At 40.8% G+C, this 17879-nt stretch overlaps 2 protein-coding genes across 4 annotated transcripts in view; one reads left to right on the top strand and one right to left on the bottom strand.

The window, feature by feature from the left end:
• HERC3 (HECT and RLD domain containing E3 ubiquitin protein ligase 3) overlaps nucleotides 1-17879 on the bottom strand; it is a 132863-nt gene that overhangs the window by 21189 nt on the left and 93795 nt on the right. For all 3 annotated transcript variants that reach the window (XM_043870861.1, XM_043870859.1, XM_043870860.1), the window contains 2 exons: nucleotides 17351-17417; nucleotides 15923-16005 (listed from right to left, as the gene is read on the bottom strand). In XM_043870861.1, the coding sequence (XP_043726796.1) occupies nucleotides 15923-16005; nucleotides 17351-17417 (150 nt within the window). The remainder of the gene's footprint in view (nucleotides 1-15922; nucleotides 16006-17350; nucleotides 17418-17879) is intronic.
• On the top strand, nucleotides 909-3196 carry NAP1L5 (nucleosome assembly protein 1 like 5). Its single transcript, XM_043870862.1, has one exon. The coding sequence runs from the start codon at nucleotides 1352-1354 to the stop codon at nucleotides 1928-1930; it is 579 nt and encodes a 192-aa protein (XP_043726797.1). The 5' UTR covers nucleotides 909-1351; the 3' UTR covers nucleotides 1931-3196.

A 17879-nucleotide genomic window follows, 5' to 3' on the forward strand; every position in this document is an offset into this window, starting at 1 on the left:
AGTCCTGTAAGGATCGTTTGGCTTCCATACCTAAAATAATGTGCTCTTATCCTTATTCAAGAAGCTCTCATTTTGATTTAATAAATAGGAAACTGTCTACTCATTTGACTGTTAGAAAACATGAGCTTAATATTCGATAGCTTTTTTTTTTTTTTATCGCTCTCATATACAAATCACCAGTCAGACCCTCGGAGCAGATGCTCAACCATGTCCTGGGGACAACGCCAGTGTGTACGTGTGTGACTGCACATCCCCAGCAAACACTCGTTTGACTGTTAGAAAACATGAGATTAATATTCGATAGCTTTTTTTTTTTTTTATCGCTCTCATATACAAATTACCAGTCAGACCCTCGGAGCAGGTGCTCAACCATGTCCTGGGGACAACGCCAGTGTGTACGTGTGTGACTGCACATCCCCAGCAAATGGCACTGTTAAACATGCGCGTCATCCCCGATAAGGCAGGGGGCCCCTTACCCTGGGCCTCCAGCGTTAGAAAGCTTTGCTTTCTCTGGCCCTCCTCCAGCTTTATTCCTCCCCACAGGACAAGGCTTCTGAGGAGCCTTCTGGAACATTGCAGGATACCCAGGGTTTCAGACATTTCCTGGTCAAATGGCTCCAAAACTGCTTACAGCGTCCGCCTAACTGAAAGAAGACTGTACTACCGGTATATATGCCACTAGGCTGAGAGAGGGGCAAGAGGGGCTGCTGAGGGTGGGACGGGGGGAGAAAGGACTGAAAACTGTGCAATTTCCCCGCAGGTCCCTAAGGGGGTGGAATGGAGACAGATACCCCAGGCCTCTTCTACTGTCTGGCAGGGACTTCAGTGAAATCTGACGTGATCAAAGCCGCGTCCCCAAGAGTAAGCCCGAGATGCCAACGCCAGCTACAGAGAGATGGAGACAAATGCCAAGACAGATACACTGGCAGATGTATATAAGCACCTGTGTGAGCTAGAGGAGCCAAGCGGCAAAGGCTAAGCCCGTCCACACAGTTCGTGGAAAATTGCCGCGGACACCTGCCGCCACCCCCGGTCCTCTCTACTGGGGGAGGGATTTGCGTGGGCAGATGTGGGGGGAGGCAGGGTAGCTAGGAAACGGGTCCTGACGTTGGCCGCAGTGCGGGGGAGAGCAGGGTAGCAACAGGAGGCTGCTGGTGCGGTTCGAGGGCCCCACCATCAGCTGATTACGGGGAGCCAGTCCAGGGCCCGCGGGGGGGAGCGGGCGGGGCCGCAGACGTCACCGCCGCGGCCGACGTCAGCGCCGCTTGCCGCTTGCCGCAGGATCGCGCTGGTGCAGTTCGGGTGCCGGTCTCTGTGGGAGCCACCCAGACCTCTGCGCTGCTCCTCGAACATGGCCGACTCGCAGAACCAGGGCTCTACGGAGCCGAGCCAGGCGGCGGCGGCGGCGGCAGCAGCGGACGCGGCCGCGGCACCGGAGGAGGTAATGGCGGAGGGCGGTGCGCAGGGGGCAGATTCTGACAGTGCGTCCAGCGACTCCGACGGTGCGGTCGGTCAGACGGCTGAGGAGCCCCAGACCCCTGCAGAGAATGCACCAAAGCCTAGAAATGACTTTATCGAGAGCCTGCCTAACTCGGTGAAATGCCGAGTCCTGGCCCTCAAAAAGCTGCAGAAGCGATGCGATAAGATAGAAGCCAAATTTGACAAGGAATTCCAGGCTCTGGAGAAAAAGTATAACGACATCTATAAGCCCTTACTTGCTAAAATCCAAGAGCTCACCGGTGAGATGGAGGGGTGTGCATGGACCTTGGAGGGTGATGAGGAGGAGGAGGATGATGAAGAGTACGAGGATGAGGAGGAGGGAGAGGAGGAGGACGAGGAGGAAGAAGAGCCTGCAGCGGAGGCTGCGGCGACCGCTGCCGCCAAAGATGAGGGTCCCCACTCTGCAGCGCCTGATGACGCCAAGAAATAAGCAGGGGCAGAGATTGCAGAGGAGAATGACGACGCAGATTTAAAACCCCGATTACTATTATTTTGTACACATTGGTGGACTTGAACGGCTCATGTTTTGGACCAAAGTACAGTAGGAATCAATTCTGAAATTCTTAAAATACTATGAAATTGACGCAATCAGATTATGCCCAGCGCGTCTCAAATTTGATTTCCAATTTGAACACAAATATACCAACAGGTGTTGAAAATGAGTTAAAATGATTTTTCATGATCTCTTCTGTGAGGACTGGAGTTGAGACTTACTAAGGGTATGTCAAGTAGATGTGAATTAAAGAACGTCACTTTGAAAATCCTTTCATCACAGTATCATCGCAGTAGGCACGGAACACCCAAGCCGAGATCGAACGTGTTCTCAATGCCGAATTCTTCAATTTCTTTAGTTTTGCATTTTTCCAGCGTAGCAGCAGTAGAACTCAAGACATATCTCATCTTTAAGACTTTGTTTTTGTAATGCGGACATCAGTTTTACACTTCAGAGAAGAGAGATGGGACGGAGGAAGCCGGTGCTGGAGATCATGACAATACTGTTAATGAGGCTCAGAAAACTCCCACTTCAGATTCTAAAGACTGTTCTGAATATTTGGTTCTGAGAAGGAGGGTGTATGACCGCATATTGTCAATGTATGTGTTCATTATTTACGGTCTCGTGTTTATGTGTTTTCTTGGTAATGTCTATTTACACAGGTGTAAAACAAATCGCAATTGTTTAAGTATTAAATCCCTTTATCTAGTATTTTAGAAGTATTAATTTACTTGAAAAAATGTAGAATTCTAGTAAATTCCGTAAAGCATGTGTATCCAATGTTATGTACTTTGAATTGTGTGATGTCTTTTTGTCTTGTAGCTTTTAGAATGTAGCTGTGAAAATTATCAGAACTCTTCACTGAAGCTAATGTTTGGGAAAAAAAATATATACTTGAAGAACCAATCCAACTGTGTGTCCCCATCTGCAGCTCAGAAGTAGAGGGGGTTTAAGTTTGCTTGTGTTAGCTGTGCCTTCATTATTTTGCTATGTAAAGGTGACATATTAATATAAAATGGTGCATAATCAAATTTTACTGCTTGGGAACAGATTGGCATACAGCAAAGGATTTTTAGGAAGACACATTTAATGTAAAGACTCTTAGCTTCTTTGTGGGTTTTGAACTGTGTGATCTTAAAGAATTTAAGCATAAAGTTGTTTACCACTGTGGTGTTAATAAAACAGTATTTTCAAAAAACAAAAGGACTCATTCTTTGACTGCCTGGAATGAAATCCCAGCTCTGCCTCTTATTAGCGATGATGAGCAATTTAATTAATCTGTGTTCAGTTTCTCCTTATCTATAAAAGGGGATAGTAACAGTTCCTTCCTCACAGGTTATTATGGAGAACAAACCAGTTAATTTACATAAAGCTCATAGACCAGCATCAGACACTAAATGCTTAAAGTACTTCAGCTGTTATTAACATTGTTATTATTATATGAAAGATAAAAGAGGAAGATTTGAAGCTCAGTCCTCTCGTAAGTTACAAAAGGGGAGAAAATACATATCATTATATTTGTAGATTTAGGATTTTATTGTTTAAGAATGTGGCCTTTCATTCGTAAACAAGTAAATTCAATAAAAGGTCTTCCTCAATATAAAAATCAGATTTTTATTTCCTCCCAGAAAGAATAAAAGACATTATGCATATAAAGGCTATTTCAACTTTATATCTGGGCATTCTAAATCAAGTATAAAATTGAAAGTGACTCCCCCCAAATTTTAAACACACAGATGTGTTTTCTTTCATTTTCCTTAAGGGTCAAAATTATTCAGGAGTGACATTAGACCGATTTACCTTAGGGAATGCAAGGAAGCTCTGACCTGTTGCTAATTGCAATAGTTGAATAAAACCTTAATGCAACAATCTTCCTTAGGGTCAAGACAACAAAAAGAGAAAATCAAAATAATTTATTATAGAAGAAGTAAATGATTATCTTAATCATGCCTACCTGGAACAGAAGCAAAAAAAAAAAAACCTAGTAAAAGTCAATATTCATTTCTTATCCCTAGGAATAAAAGACTTGTTTTTCTAGGTCCTACAAAAACAAAAATGAGTGAAACAAATAAGGTGTGTAATTAGTGGGGAAAATAAAAACTTTTGGAAGAGATGTGATTTTATATAGAAAGCCCAAGAGAATCAGTTGAATCACATTCAGTAAGTTTGAGGAACTGATCAGTTACCAGATAAATATATAAAAACCACTAATTATTTCTAGGAACTTTAATAGTGGTAAAAATACATGCAAAAGGCTCTCACGATATATGAAATAATATTTATAAAAACCAATTAAAAATGTATGCAACCTATGGAAAAAAAAATAGAATATCACAAAGAATGCAAAACAGGTCTTTGGAAGTTAAGACTGAATATCACAAAAGTGTCAATTCTTCACATATTAACATTTTATTTACTACACTTCAAATCAAAACCCAAACTGGCTCTAGAACCATATAACTACCCTAATCTTCACCTAATTGTTTACTAATATGGAAACAATTAAGATTTTTATCTTAAACTAGGGACTCAAAAGAAAATTTTTAATGGAAGAAAATATATTATTATTCATTAATCAATTACTGGACAGGGAAAGGTTAAGTCTAGAGTGATTTAAGACCAAAAGCAATAATCAACAGACATGACAACACAAAAATTAAAGAGGTTATAAAAATTTAAAAAGACTTCACATGTTTAAAAGCAAGCAGCAAAGGGAATAAAATGTGCAATAAAATACAAATACAAAAAAAAGTTCATATAAATCATAAGAAAATCATTTTGTCTTAATATAGAAATATATAAAGGATGTCAGCAGACTACTTTAAAAAATGGAAACACTGCAATCCTGTTCAGGGCAGCAAGACACATCCTGAAAGGACAGTACTAAGTGGTCCAGGCTTCCAGCAAGGTCTGGATCTTTCTTTCACTTATATATACAAGTTTAGCTATGGGGTTTTCTAGCTACCATTCATACCACTGTTGGCCACTTTTCTCAGGATACAGGCACATATGTAATGCCGTTCATAATGTCAAGCAATTTCCACCATTTCCTAACTGGGTTGATCTTTCCCCTCTGTTTCCTGAATTGCTTATTTGATAGTTCCTCAGGCAGCCATAAAACTTGCATGTTAATATGTAGCAGAATACCCTCCCTTTAAGGCAGGTCAAACACTCTCACTCATAAACCACTTTTAATCCATTATAGACCCAAATTAGTAAGCAACACACAACATAACTGACAAAAAGAAAGGCAGCATGTATTACGCATTCAACTCAGTCTCTATGAGCATTATGCAGAAGACTGCAGCAGGCTGACGCTCACAGCCCACGCACAGAATAGCAGCTCTCCTGGACTCAAAGTTTACCATCAAGCATACACAGACACGTTTGCACGTGCATACATATGGACACAAACATTTTTTTATTGAAATGAAAGTCACAAAACATAATTAGCCATTTAAAATGAACAATTCAGTGGCTTTTAATTCATTAAAATATTGTGCAATGATCACTTCTATCTAATTCACTTTAAGAAAAATATTTTAAAGGTAAACATCAGAAAAATGGACCAATGCTATGTAGAATATGTAAAGAATATGTATGGGAGAAATACAAAATTTTACAAGTGAGCTCAAGATTCTTATTAGAGTCCATTTTTAAAAAAAAGAACACTCAGTTATCTTTAAGGATTAGATGAAATAGAGTAGTATTCTCATACATTGATGATAATGTAAAAGTTGGTGTAATTCATAAGCAAAATCAATTTAGCAAAAGTAGCCACAGATTCAAAATGATATACACTAATTCCATTTCACCCTTGGAACCTTATCATTAAAGAGCAATTTTAAAAACAAAGTTTTATACTTAAGATGTCTGATACAGTTTTATTAAAAACGAAGGAAGGGGAAGAGAAAGAAATAAAGGGAAGGAAAAAAGAACACAGAAACAAGCCAGACACGCAAAAAGGAAAGTAGGGAAAACATTCATATAGCAGGCTGTGCAGGCATTATTAAGACTGTCCATGAGGGCTTTATAATAAATTTATAGATATAAGCATTATCTCAACCTAAATTAAAAAATTCAGGCATACAGTTTTATACACATATAGTATGTTTTCAACTATGCCAACTTTGTCTTTAAAAAATTGCATAGTCTGTCTGAACTGAAAACAGCAAATTCTTCAAGTTATTTATCTTCAAGGGATGAAGAGACACAGGGACCCTGAAACTCTGGTCTTGGCCTCTTAGTGGCAATGTGCTGAGAGCATAAGCTCTCACTCAAACAAAATGGCTTTGATTCTCGGCTCTGGTTTTTGAACTCTGGACTTCTAACCATGTAAACCTGAGCAAGTAACTTATACCTCTCCGTGCCTCAGTTTCTTCAACTATGGGAAGCACTCGAGAAATGTTACTAGCATTTTAATTATCTGCTATTCCTGTAACAGCCCAGCACAAGTACCATGCAGATCTTAAAGATTACACCTCCCATAGACTATCTCAAGAGATCAAGTGAAGTCTCAGCATTCCTAACTTCAGTTGATCTTAAGGAGCTAGAAGTGTTTGTCATATGTGGGTTTTATTCTCACATTCTCTTTATAGAATCTAGGTGCCTTTTGAACTGTGGTGTTGGAGAAGACTCTTGAGAGTCCCTTGGACTGAAAGAAGATTCAACCAGTCCATCCTAAAGAAGATCAGTCCTGGGCGTTCATTGGAAGGACGGATGTTGAAGCTGAAACTCCAATACTTTGGCCACCTGATGTGAAGAGCTGACTCATTGGAAAAGACCCTGATGCTGGGAAAGATTGAGGGCAGAAATGAGAAGGGGACGACAGAGGCTGAGATGGTTGGGTGGCATCAACCGACTCAATGGACATGGGTTTGGGTGGACTCCAGGAGCTGGTGATGGACAGGGAGGCCTGGAGTGCTGCGGTTCATGGGGTCGCAAAGAGTCAGACACGACTGAGCGACTGAACTGACTGACTGACTGGAGCACTTACCTTAAGCTGTGCTGTGTGCTAAGTCACCATAGTCAGGTCTGACTCTCTGCATCCTATGAAGTGTAGCCCGCCTGGGTACTCCATCCATGGGATTCTCCAGGCAAGAATACTGGAGTGGGCTGCCAAGCCTTTCTCCAGGGGATCTTCCTGGTCCAAGGATGGAGCTTGCACCTTGTATGTCTCCTGCACTGGCAGACTCGTTCTTTAACATTAGCACCGCCAGGAAAAACTGGCATCTCTTTTTTACTATTTCCTCTCCTCATCATCTCTTTAGGGCTTTCCAGGTAGCGCAGTAAAGAATGTGCATACCAATGCAGGAGACGCACTATACTTGGGTTCGATCCCTGGGTTGGGAAGATCCCCTGGAGTAGGAAATGGCAATCCACTCCAGTATTCTTGCCTGGAAAATTCCATTGACAGAGAAGCCTAGCAGGCTACAGTCCATGGGGTTGCAAAGAGTTGGACATGACTGAGTATACACACGTGTCATATAATCCTCTTTTTAATATGGAAGAAACTCAGGAAGATATTGATTGCATTTGATTTTATTAACTTGAGTTAAACTGGAAGGAATCTAGAATGACATGTGGGTGTTTTTAAAATTGATGGTAATAACACCATGTTACAGAGTGTGAGAAATACTTAAGTCATGTAGTACAGTATTATCCAGATGTGACTACCATTTGTGGCAAGATTTAGCTAAGATGCCAGTGGTCACCAGCAATCACCCAAGGGTGTTCTTTTACCTGGATGCTTAAAATTCATTTGTCTGTCTGCAGCTCTTGTCCAAGCAAAGAAAGCAATTTTAAGACCAAATGGAATATAATAAATTATGGATACAGAATTGGTATCCTTCTGTCATTTTCCTCCAGGGCAGTGGTAACAGCAAATATCTTACTGTTAGCTCAATAAAAACAGCTTCAATGCCAGCAGCATCTCTATATACAACTGCTCAAGTTAAAAATACAGCAGGTGTTATTCCTTTGGTTCTCTCACTTCATTTTCTTAGACTAATTTATGAAAATACCCAGTGACAAGATTATGGCATGTGACAGTCAAAAGGAAATGATTAATCTTTCACCATCATATACAACCTTTCTTTCCAGGATCTCAGCATGCTTTGATGATAACACTTCTACTTTTCACAACATTAAGTGAAAGAGAAAGTTGCTCAGTTGTGCCCGACTCTTTGCAACCCCATGGACTGTATAGTCCATGGAATTCTCCAGGTCAGACTACTGGAGTGGGTAGCCTTTCCCTTCTCCAGGGGATCTTCCCTATCCAGGAATCGAACCAGGGTCTCCTGCATTGCAGGCAGATTCTTTACCAACTGAGCTATGAGGGAAGCCCCTCATAACACTAAAGATAAAGGGGAAAAGCAAACAAACAAGCACTAATTCACGTCTTTTTCTGTCTGTCCCTGACTATGACAGCAATATTAATAATGTGGCAATAACCACACTAGAGTCTCAGAAGTCTGTCCAACAGGTAACTGTGACAGCGAGGGGGTTGGCCTCCTGTCACCAAGGACAGGACTGTCACTTTAGGACAATAGTGCCTAAAGCGGTGTGGATGACCTCACTGTGTGCTCAGCGAGTGCTAGCAACCCAGAAAAGTGACAACCCAAACTTCCATCTAACACAGAAGCTATTCCCTATTCTAATTTCAAACACAGTGTCTTGGCAATAAAAATAGGAATCCCCCTCTGCCTGGCAATATTTAAAACAACAGCACATTTTACAACACAAAGATTTAAAAACTTTTTTATCATATGACCCAGCAATCCCACTTCTGGGCACACACACTGAGGAAACCAGATCTGAAAGAGACACGTGAACCCCAATGTTCATCACAGCACTGTTTAGAATAGCCAGGACATGGAAGCAACCTAGATGCCCATCAGCAGACAAATGGATAAGGAAGCTGTGGTACATATACACCATGGAATATTACTCAGCTGTTAAAAATAATTCATTTGAATCAGTTCTAATGAGATGGATGAAACTGGAGCCTATTATACAGAGTGAAGTAAGCCAGAAAGATAAAGACCAATACAGTAATACTAACACATATATATATGGAATTTAGAAAGATGGTAACGATAACCCTATATGCAAAACAGAAAAAGAGACACAGATATACAGAACAGACTTTTGGACTCTGTGGGAGAAGGCGAGGGTGGGATGTTTCGAGAGAACAGCTTCGAAACATGTATATTATCTACGGTGAAACAGATCACCAGCCCAGGTTGGATGCGTGAGACAAGTGCTCGGGCCTGGTGCACTGGAAGACCCAGAGGAATCGGGTGGAGAGGGAGGTGGGAGGGGGGATCGGGATGGGGAATACGTGTAAATCTATGGCTGATTCATATCAATGTATGACAAAACCCACTACAATACTGTAAAGTAATTATCCTCCAACTAATAAAAATAAATGGAAAAAAAATAAAAAATAAAAACTTTTTTAGAAAGAGAGAAGCTAATTTCTTTAAGAAAGTCATGGTAACAGAATAATGGAGTTTTGTAATGTAAGTAAAAGAATAATGTAGGTCCCCTTATTACTCCCTTGAAGTTATGTACTCTCTTTCTTTTAAGGAACCTGTATGTCATCAGAACATCCTTATGGAAAATGTTTTGGAGAAGCAGCCCTGAAGTCAATTAGGGGCAAACAATTGCAAAGAAAGAGAAAAGGAACCCCCTGACTTTAAGTCAGTGCTCTCTGCACTGATTCTGAGGACCACGCATAGGATGAGCAATGTCCAGGAGTGAGTGTACGTCAGTGTACGGTCAGGACACTCAGGATGGCGGTGCCGTCGGGCTCTGTACAAGCCCTGCTCAACCTGTACCTGCCTCACCCACACCCTACTCATGTAACTGACCTTCCACATGCTTGTCCCAGGCCCCGGCTCATGACTAGGTCAGAACATCTCCACTGAGATCGCTTATCAAAGGGGTGTTGAGGGGCATGTCCCCCCTTGCTGGTTTCCTTGATAACCAAGAGCCAACCTCACATCCATCCCCTGATGACTGGCACCCACCTCCCCATTTTCCCCAGAAGCAGACGGCGCCACGTCCCGCCTGCCATCTGCCACACAAGGTGGTATACCAATCACTCCAGGATCTTGCTTCACACATGTAAGAACCCACATCCACTAAACCACTGACGTCTCTGCTGCTGACTCCGGATTTTTTTCTTCAGTCTCGAGACTGGGCTTGCAGGCCTGCAGGGCCTTTTGCCCAACTGTCAGCAAAAGATAAAAATGGTGGAAAAGGAAAAAAAGATGAAGAAAGAAAGTGTGCCACAGACCCACTTCTATCATGAGACTTCTTTGCTTGCAAACTTTACCGAGCATCTTTCCCTTTTTATTACGTTCTCGTCTCTGTTTTCTAGTATCCAGATCTTAGCAGTCCTCTCAAGAGCTCTACTCATATCCATCTCCCCCCCACCCAGATCCCTCTGCCCATGTGGATTTCTCTGAACCCCTTTCGATTCAATTAACTAATTCTGTCTTCATATTTCATTTATGGTTGCAATTGAGAACAGCTTTTTAATATCCTAAACAAACTGGGTTATATTTCAGTATTCCTGCATAGATTGTGTCTCAACTATTAGGTCAATTCAATTGCTGATTGAAAGAAATACCTACTGAATAAGGAGACAGTGACAGTGAGAGAAAGCAAAGAGACAGAAAGAAAAAAACTCAGACCCACAAAGAGAAAGAGAACAAAACAGGCAGAGACAAAAAGTCTCTAGGAGAAACAATTTTATAAAGACACGAAAAAAGAGGGTTAAGTCCCAATACCTGCCTCATCTGCAGACTGTATCACAAATTGCCTATGCCCGCACAAGAACACTCTTTCCCCACCGGGTGTATCCAACACACAGGGCATTTGGAAGACTCACTAGAAAGTGAAGAAATTCTGAATGTGCCCTACCTCAGGTTGCTTGCCTAGCCTACTGTTAGCTCATAACAAATGATGCACACACTGTATTGTCTGAAACCTGATGCAAAAGCTCAGATATCCTTTGAAAAGTCTAAAGGCTATAGATGTATCTACATATATACACATATACCTTAAAAAGTGAGAACCAAAACCAGGAAGGAAGAAGAATTGTTACAGAGAAGAACCAAGTCTGACTCCATGCTGGAACTGTTTCTTTGACTTGTTTTTTGTTGCTGTTGCTGTTATAACCATATATAGTGGTCTGCCTCAAAGACCCCTGCCACTCTGTTAAACTGTCTTTATTCAGTTCATAGAAAGATAATCTGACCCTGCCCACTTGCAAATGACTGCCAAAAAAAAAAAAAACAAGGGAGAGAAAGAAGAGATTCAACACACCCCTTCCAAAGGCTGGCCCTTCCCAGAAATGTTTTGCAAGACTGAAGACCCTTTTTACTTAACTTCCTCATTGACTCTCCCACTCTATATTCTGCCTTTTGACTTTAGTTCCTCATTGCTTCTCTCAGGTTCTATAAAAGAACCTGAGGCCCAGACCCCAACAAGACAGTTATTTTGAGACGCAGTCTGCCATCTTCTCTGTCAGCCAGCTTCCCAAATAAAGTTGTATTCTTTGTCTCAACACCTCATCTCTCTGATTCACTGGTTTGTTGTTCAGTGAGCAGAGTACTTGGACTCAGTAACAAGATCACCTGAACCCAAAAGCCACTTTATCAGTTCAGTTCAGTCGCTCAGTCATGTCTGACCCTTTGTGACCCCATGGAATGCAGCACACCAGGCTTCCCTGTCCTTCAGCAACTCCCGGAGCTTGCTCAAACTCATCTCCATTGAGTCGGTGATGCCATCCAACCATCTTGTCCTCTGTCATCTGCTTCTCCTCCTGCCTTCAATCTTTTCCAGCATCAACATCTTTTCCAATGAGTCAGTTCTTCACATTAGGTGGCCAAAGTTTGGAGCTTCAGCTTCAGCATCAGTCCTTCCAATGAATATTCAGGACTGATTCCCTTTAGAATTGACTGGTTGGATCTCCTTGCAGTCCAAGGAACTCTCGAGTCTTCTCCAACACCACAGTTCAAAAGCATCAATTCTTTGGCATTCAGCTTTTTTTATGATCCAACTCTCATATCTATACATGACTACTGGAAAAATCCATAGCTTTGTCAGCAAAGTAATGTCTCTGCTTTTTAATATGCTGTCTAGATTGGTCATAGCTTTTCTTCCAAGGAGCAAGCATCTTTTAATTTCATGGCTGCAGTAACTATCTGCAGTGATTTTTGGAGCCCAAGAAAATAAAGACTGTCACTGTTATTCTGCCTTATATTCTGCCCTATAGCAACTTTATGATCTGCCATAAATTTCCCAATTTTAAAAATATTATCACATTCTATGGAATAATACTGTTTTTATTAAACAAATAATTAACAGTTAATAAAAGTACCAATGTTATACAGATAAAGAAGGGACAAGTGCTTTTAGCTTTGAAACATTCTTATCAAGTAAGAGTTTCCAATGAAACACCTGCTGCAGAGAAGAAATAATTCTGACTCCATGTTGGAACTCTTTCTTTGAGTTGCTTTTCCTTGCAGTTATTATAATCATACTTAATGGCCTGTCTCAAAGAACCCTGCTACTCTGTTTGACTGTTAAACTTAAGTGCCTTTTTTCAGCTCATAAAGAGATAATCTGACCCTGCCCATCTGTGAATGACTACAAAAAATAAGAGACTAACACATTCCATTGATGCTTTTGAACTGTGGTTCTGGAGAAGACTCTTGAGAGTCCCTTGGACAGCAAGATCAAACCAGTCAATCCTAAAGAAAATCAGTCCTGAATATTCACTGGAAGGAGTGATTATGAAGCTGTAGCTCCAATACTTTGGCCACCTGATGCCAAGGGCTGACTCATTAGAAAAGACCCTGATGCTAGGAAAGATTGAAGGTAGGAGGAGAAGGGGACAACAGAGGATGAGATGGTTGGATGGCATCACCAACTCAATGCACATGAGTTTGAGCAAACTCCAAGAGATGGTGAAGGACAGGGAAGCCTGGTGTGCCACACAGTCCATGGGGTCACAAAGAGTCGGACAGGATGAGCAAAGAGCGATTGAACTGAACATACCCCTTCCAAAGCATGGCTCTTCCTGGAGACGTTCTGTAAAACCAAAGACCCTTTTTTACTTAACTTCCTCACTGCTTCTCCCTCTCTATTCTGCCTTTTGACTTTAGTTCCTCATTGCTTCTCCCTTGGTTCTATAAAAGAACCCGACATCCAGGCCCTGACAAGATGGTTATTTTGAGACATCAGTCTGCAATCTTCTCTGTCAGCCAGCTTTCCAAATAAAGTCATATTCCTTGCCTCAGTACCTTGTCTGTAAGATTCACTGGCCTTGCATGCAGTGAACAGACCGAGCTTGACCTTGGTGACATACCTTCTTGAGACAAGACTAGCCTCTATACTAGGTTCCCAGGGTCAGGATCACCTGAAGCAGTTTTGTTGGGTCCTTGGCAACTTCTGCATTATTTCAGCTAACTCTGGTATTATAGCTCACACTTTCCCCAAAGATGACACTTCCTGGGTAGTCTGGAAGGTCTACATGACAAAAAAGATTACCTAATGCTACATTAGATCACCTTGGCTTCTAGCTATTTTTTAAAATGTAAAGGGATGGAAGAGGAGGCCTGTCAGTTTTTCTGTCACTCCTACTTTCAAAAGGGAAGATTTATGGGAGGAAGCCAATATACATCACTTATATAGGATTTCTTTCTGCATCTTTGCAACTATGTACAGTAAGAAGCCAATTAAAACCCAAAGCTTTCATTTCCCAACATACCCAAAACAGCATCCAACTTCTCTACATCTGTAACCTTTTTCCACAGCATCAGTGAACCCTTGCTTCCAGGCTTCCCTCACTCATAACCCTCCCAAGTGGAGGCTACCATTCCGTCACCTTTCTGCAGGAAGATGAGAGACACCTACCTCATCTTTCTGCACACCCACCACTTCTTCAAGTCAAGAAGTTTTGTCTCTACCCAATGTGTTAATGATCTCTAAATCCTCATCACAAGAGTCTCCCTTCTGTTCCAATATATATAACTCTTCTAAGAACATACATTTTCTCCCATCCTTGCTTTTTTATTTCACCATGTTTTTCTTTGTGTAGGCAAACCTCAAATTCACTGGTGGTTAAGGCTGGCATAAGTAACTACACAAACTACTGACAATAAGATTTCAGATCAGCGAATACAACAGATCAGTGAATATAACAAAAAAAGCAGCAGACTCACAGATACAAAGAACAAATTAGTGGTTACCAGTGAGGGTAGGGAGGGGGAACATCACAGGAGTTGGGGAGTGGGAGGTACAAACTATTGGGTGTAAGGTAGGCTCAAGGATGTGTTGTACAATATGGGGAATGTAGCCAATATTTTGTAATAACTGCAAATGCAAAGTAACCTTTAAAAATTGTATTAAAATTTGAAAAGCAAAAAAGAAAAAGGAAATATCCTACTTAGAAACTATGACTTGATTTTTAAAAAAAAGACTTCTCAAGACATACATAAATCTTCAGCTCTAAACAAAATCACCTAGATATCACACAGACATGTCAAAATCAACATTTATAAAATGGAACTCTAAAAAAAAAAACAAAAAGGAACTCTTTTTCCTCTCCACCCTGCTCTACAGATTCTGTTTCCTGTTGTCCAAACTGGAAGCCTCAATATATGCATGTGATCAATACATGCATCTCTAGTAGGATCCAGACATAATGAGGCACTAGCTCCTGTTCATTACATAACCAACACATAGCTGACTCTGCATCCCTGCTGCCTTCACTTTGGCCCTCACCACCTAACACCTGAGTTACCTCAGTAGTCTCCTATGGGTCTCCTCACACAAGGTCCATTTCTATATGGCCACCAGTTATCATTCTAAAACAGATCAACCATGTCCCATGTCAAAACCACTTCAAGTCTTGACAAGTTTCACCCTAATACTACTGCACCCACCTTTAATCCACACACTAGCCCCCACCCAGTAAGTATTCACCATTCTCTATCATGTGTTAAATTTGAGACTCAGACTCACATCATACCCTGTGCCTGAAGTGTTTTTCCCATTCACACTCTTCGATGTTCAGTGAAAGTGTTGTGGCTTCTCCCTCTGGTTCCATGGCACTTGTTCTATCCCTTACCTACCACATGCACCATAACCTACTGCAATTATCCATTATGCTGTCCCTTCCCAGTTAGCACCGAGGATAAAAGTCACTTATTTCCTAAATCCAGCAACAGATCTGGCACAGAGCAGGCACTCAGGGTTTGCAAACTGAATTAATTAACATGCAGATGGCCAACAATCTCACTCTAATTCAAAAGCAAACAAAACTGAATGTTTTTCTCCTTCAAAGAGATAACACAGAAAATCACACTAAAAAATCAGATGTACTTGTATTAATTTTCATGAGGCACAAAGAATTTAATTTAAAATCTATATTACAAACTCTTCATCAATGAAAACCACCACCAATAAAAGTAAGCATTTTTATAACATTCGGTTATTCAACACATTTTTTTGGAGCGTTTTTGTGCCAGTCACTCTGATGGATACTGGAAACCTTCTATAAATGCTGGGAGCTCATTCATTCCAAAATGTCAAAATATTCTCCTATAATTACCTCATTTAGTCTCCCATCAGGGAGGCAGAACGGTTATTTTAACCCTGTATTGACAGGATAGGAAACTGAGATCAGGTAGTTTATGTGGTTTGGCCAGGGTCAAAGACAGTAAGACAGAGATGCAGAACAAACAGTTACCTTCTAAACCCAGGTCCACTGCTTCCTCCACTATTAAATCTGTAAACTTGCCCTAGCACTCTTATTCCCTCTGAAGAAGGGATGAAAAGTTAACTTTAGTCTTGGCCTTAAAAGTGTAGAGAAATGAAGTTACATGTGCACAGTCAAGGGTCAAGACTAACCTGTTCTCCTTGCACACAGTCACTGTCTCTCCTCCTGGTATCAGCTGCTTCTGTTCAATCACACCATAGCTTTCTCGACAAATCTATATTTAAGGGGGAATAAAGACACGTTTTAATTTTGTTGACTACGTATCTTTCTAGACCCCAAATGACTGAGAAGCCTTAGGAACGAATGTAGCTTAATTACTACTTACATTACCACAGCAGATTCTTGGGAGGAGAAAGAATCAGAGAACATCGGCACTTTATAGGACAGTTTCAAGATATGGAGTTGCCAACAAATGCAATCAAAGAAAAAATATGAACTGTAGAAAATAAATTATATGTATAGGAGAAAAGGGGCTTCCCTGGTGGCTTAGTGGTTAAGAATCCACTTGCCAATGCAGGAGACATGGGTTCAATCCTTGGGTCAGGAAGATCTCCTGGAGAAGGAAATGGCAACCCACTCCAGCACTCTTGCCTGGGAAATCCCATGGACAGAGGAGCCTGGAGCGCTACAGTCCATGGGGTCGCAAAGAGTTGGACACGACTTAGCGACTAAACAACAGCAACAAACAGCAACACAGGAGTAAAGAGGAATAATGCTTCAGTAATTTTCTTAAGTGTATAGATTAATCATTCATTCATTCATTTATTCAACACATCTACTGAACTCCAGTAATATTCAGGACATTTTGACACTCATATGATCCACCAATTCCATTTCTGAGTATATATCTACAAGGAACAAAAATACTAATTCAAAAAGATACATGCACACCCCAATGTTCAAAGCAACACTATTTACAATAGCCAAGGTAGGCACACAAAATAAGTGTCTGTCAACACATGAATTGATAAAGATGAATGGCTTATGTACACAATGGAACACTACTCAGTCATAAAAAAGAAGGAAACGGTGCCATTTGCAGCAACATGGATGAAGGGTATTATGCTAAGTGAAATAAGTCAGACCAAGAAAGACAAGTATTGTATGATGTCACTTATAGGCAAAATCTAAAAGATACACCAAACTAGTGAATATAACAAAAAAGAAGCAGACTTACAGATTTAGAGAATAAACTAGTGGTTACCACTGGGGAAGGGAAGAGGGGCAGGACAATATAGGGGTAGGGGATTAAGACACAAACTACTGGGTATAAAATAAGCTATAAAGATATATTGTACAACACAGGCAATATAGCAAATATTTTATAATAATGATAAATGGAGTTTAACCTTTAAAAATTGTGAATCACTGTACTGTACACTTGTAACTAATATTCTGCAACAACTATACATTGATGATAAAAAGATACTATGACTAAAACAGTTTGGTTCAGAGAAGTCTCTCAATTTATTCTTTGATTTGGAGAAAAATTAAGCTAATTATGACTTGTAAGCATGATAAAAGAGACAGCTACATTCGTAAGTAAAGAAAATTCTTACCGTGAAGTTGAGACAGAAAGTCTCCTCAATATCTTCCCCAGGGTAATCTAACAGTTCTTGAAGACTCCTAACCACAGTGTGACAGAGAAAAGAAAAGAGGTAAATCACACATGGCAATAGTGCTTCTATCCCAGTCACAAGTCCAGATTATCTGCAAAGAAATGCTACAAAAGAAGGTTCTTGAATGAACATAAATCTAGACTGAAAGTCACGGTAAACATATTTTGAAAAAACGTCTTACAAGAGCTGACTTGTAAGATGCTCATTAATTTTTCTCTGTTCCTAGTGACAAATCTTACTGAAATTTATAAAGAAAATCAGATAGCTTTGTATCTGACGTACTTACGTTAACCCTAGTATACTCTGGAAGTAGATAAGTGAGGAGATGATACGGCAGTGGTCCTCCTACAGATTGGCTTTATCTGTATGCATTAGAAGGATAATCCTCCCATCATAAAACACAAGCTTCAAAATCAGTGTCCACTTAGGAATCTAGTCTTACTTGTTAATGCAAGGGGCTCTGTGTGCA

This window comes from Cervus elaphus, chromosome 17, assembly GCF_910594005.1.
Source record: "Cervus elaphus chromosome 17, mCerEla1.1, whole genome shotgun sequence".
Taxonomy (NCBI): Eukaryota; Metazoa; Chordata; class Mammalia; order Artiodactyla; family Cervidae; genus Cervus; species Cervus elaphus.

Coding starts and splice junctions, on each gene's coding strand:
- NAP1L5 (XM_043870862.1), top strand. CDS start 1,352: ATGGCCGACTCGCAGAACCAGGGCTCTACGGAGCCGAGCCAGGCGGCG.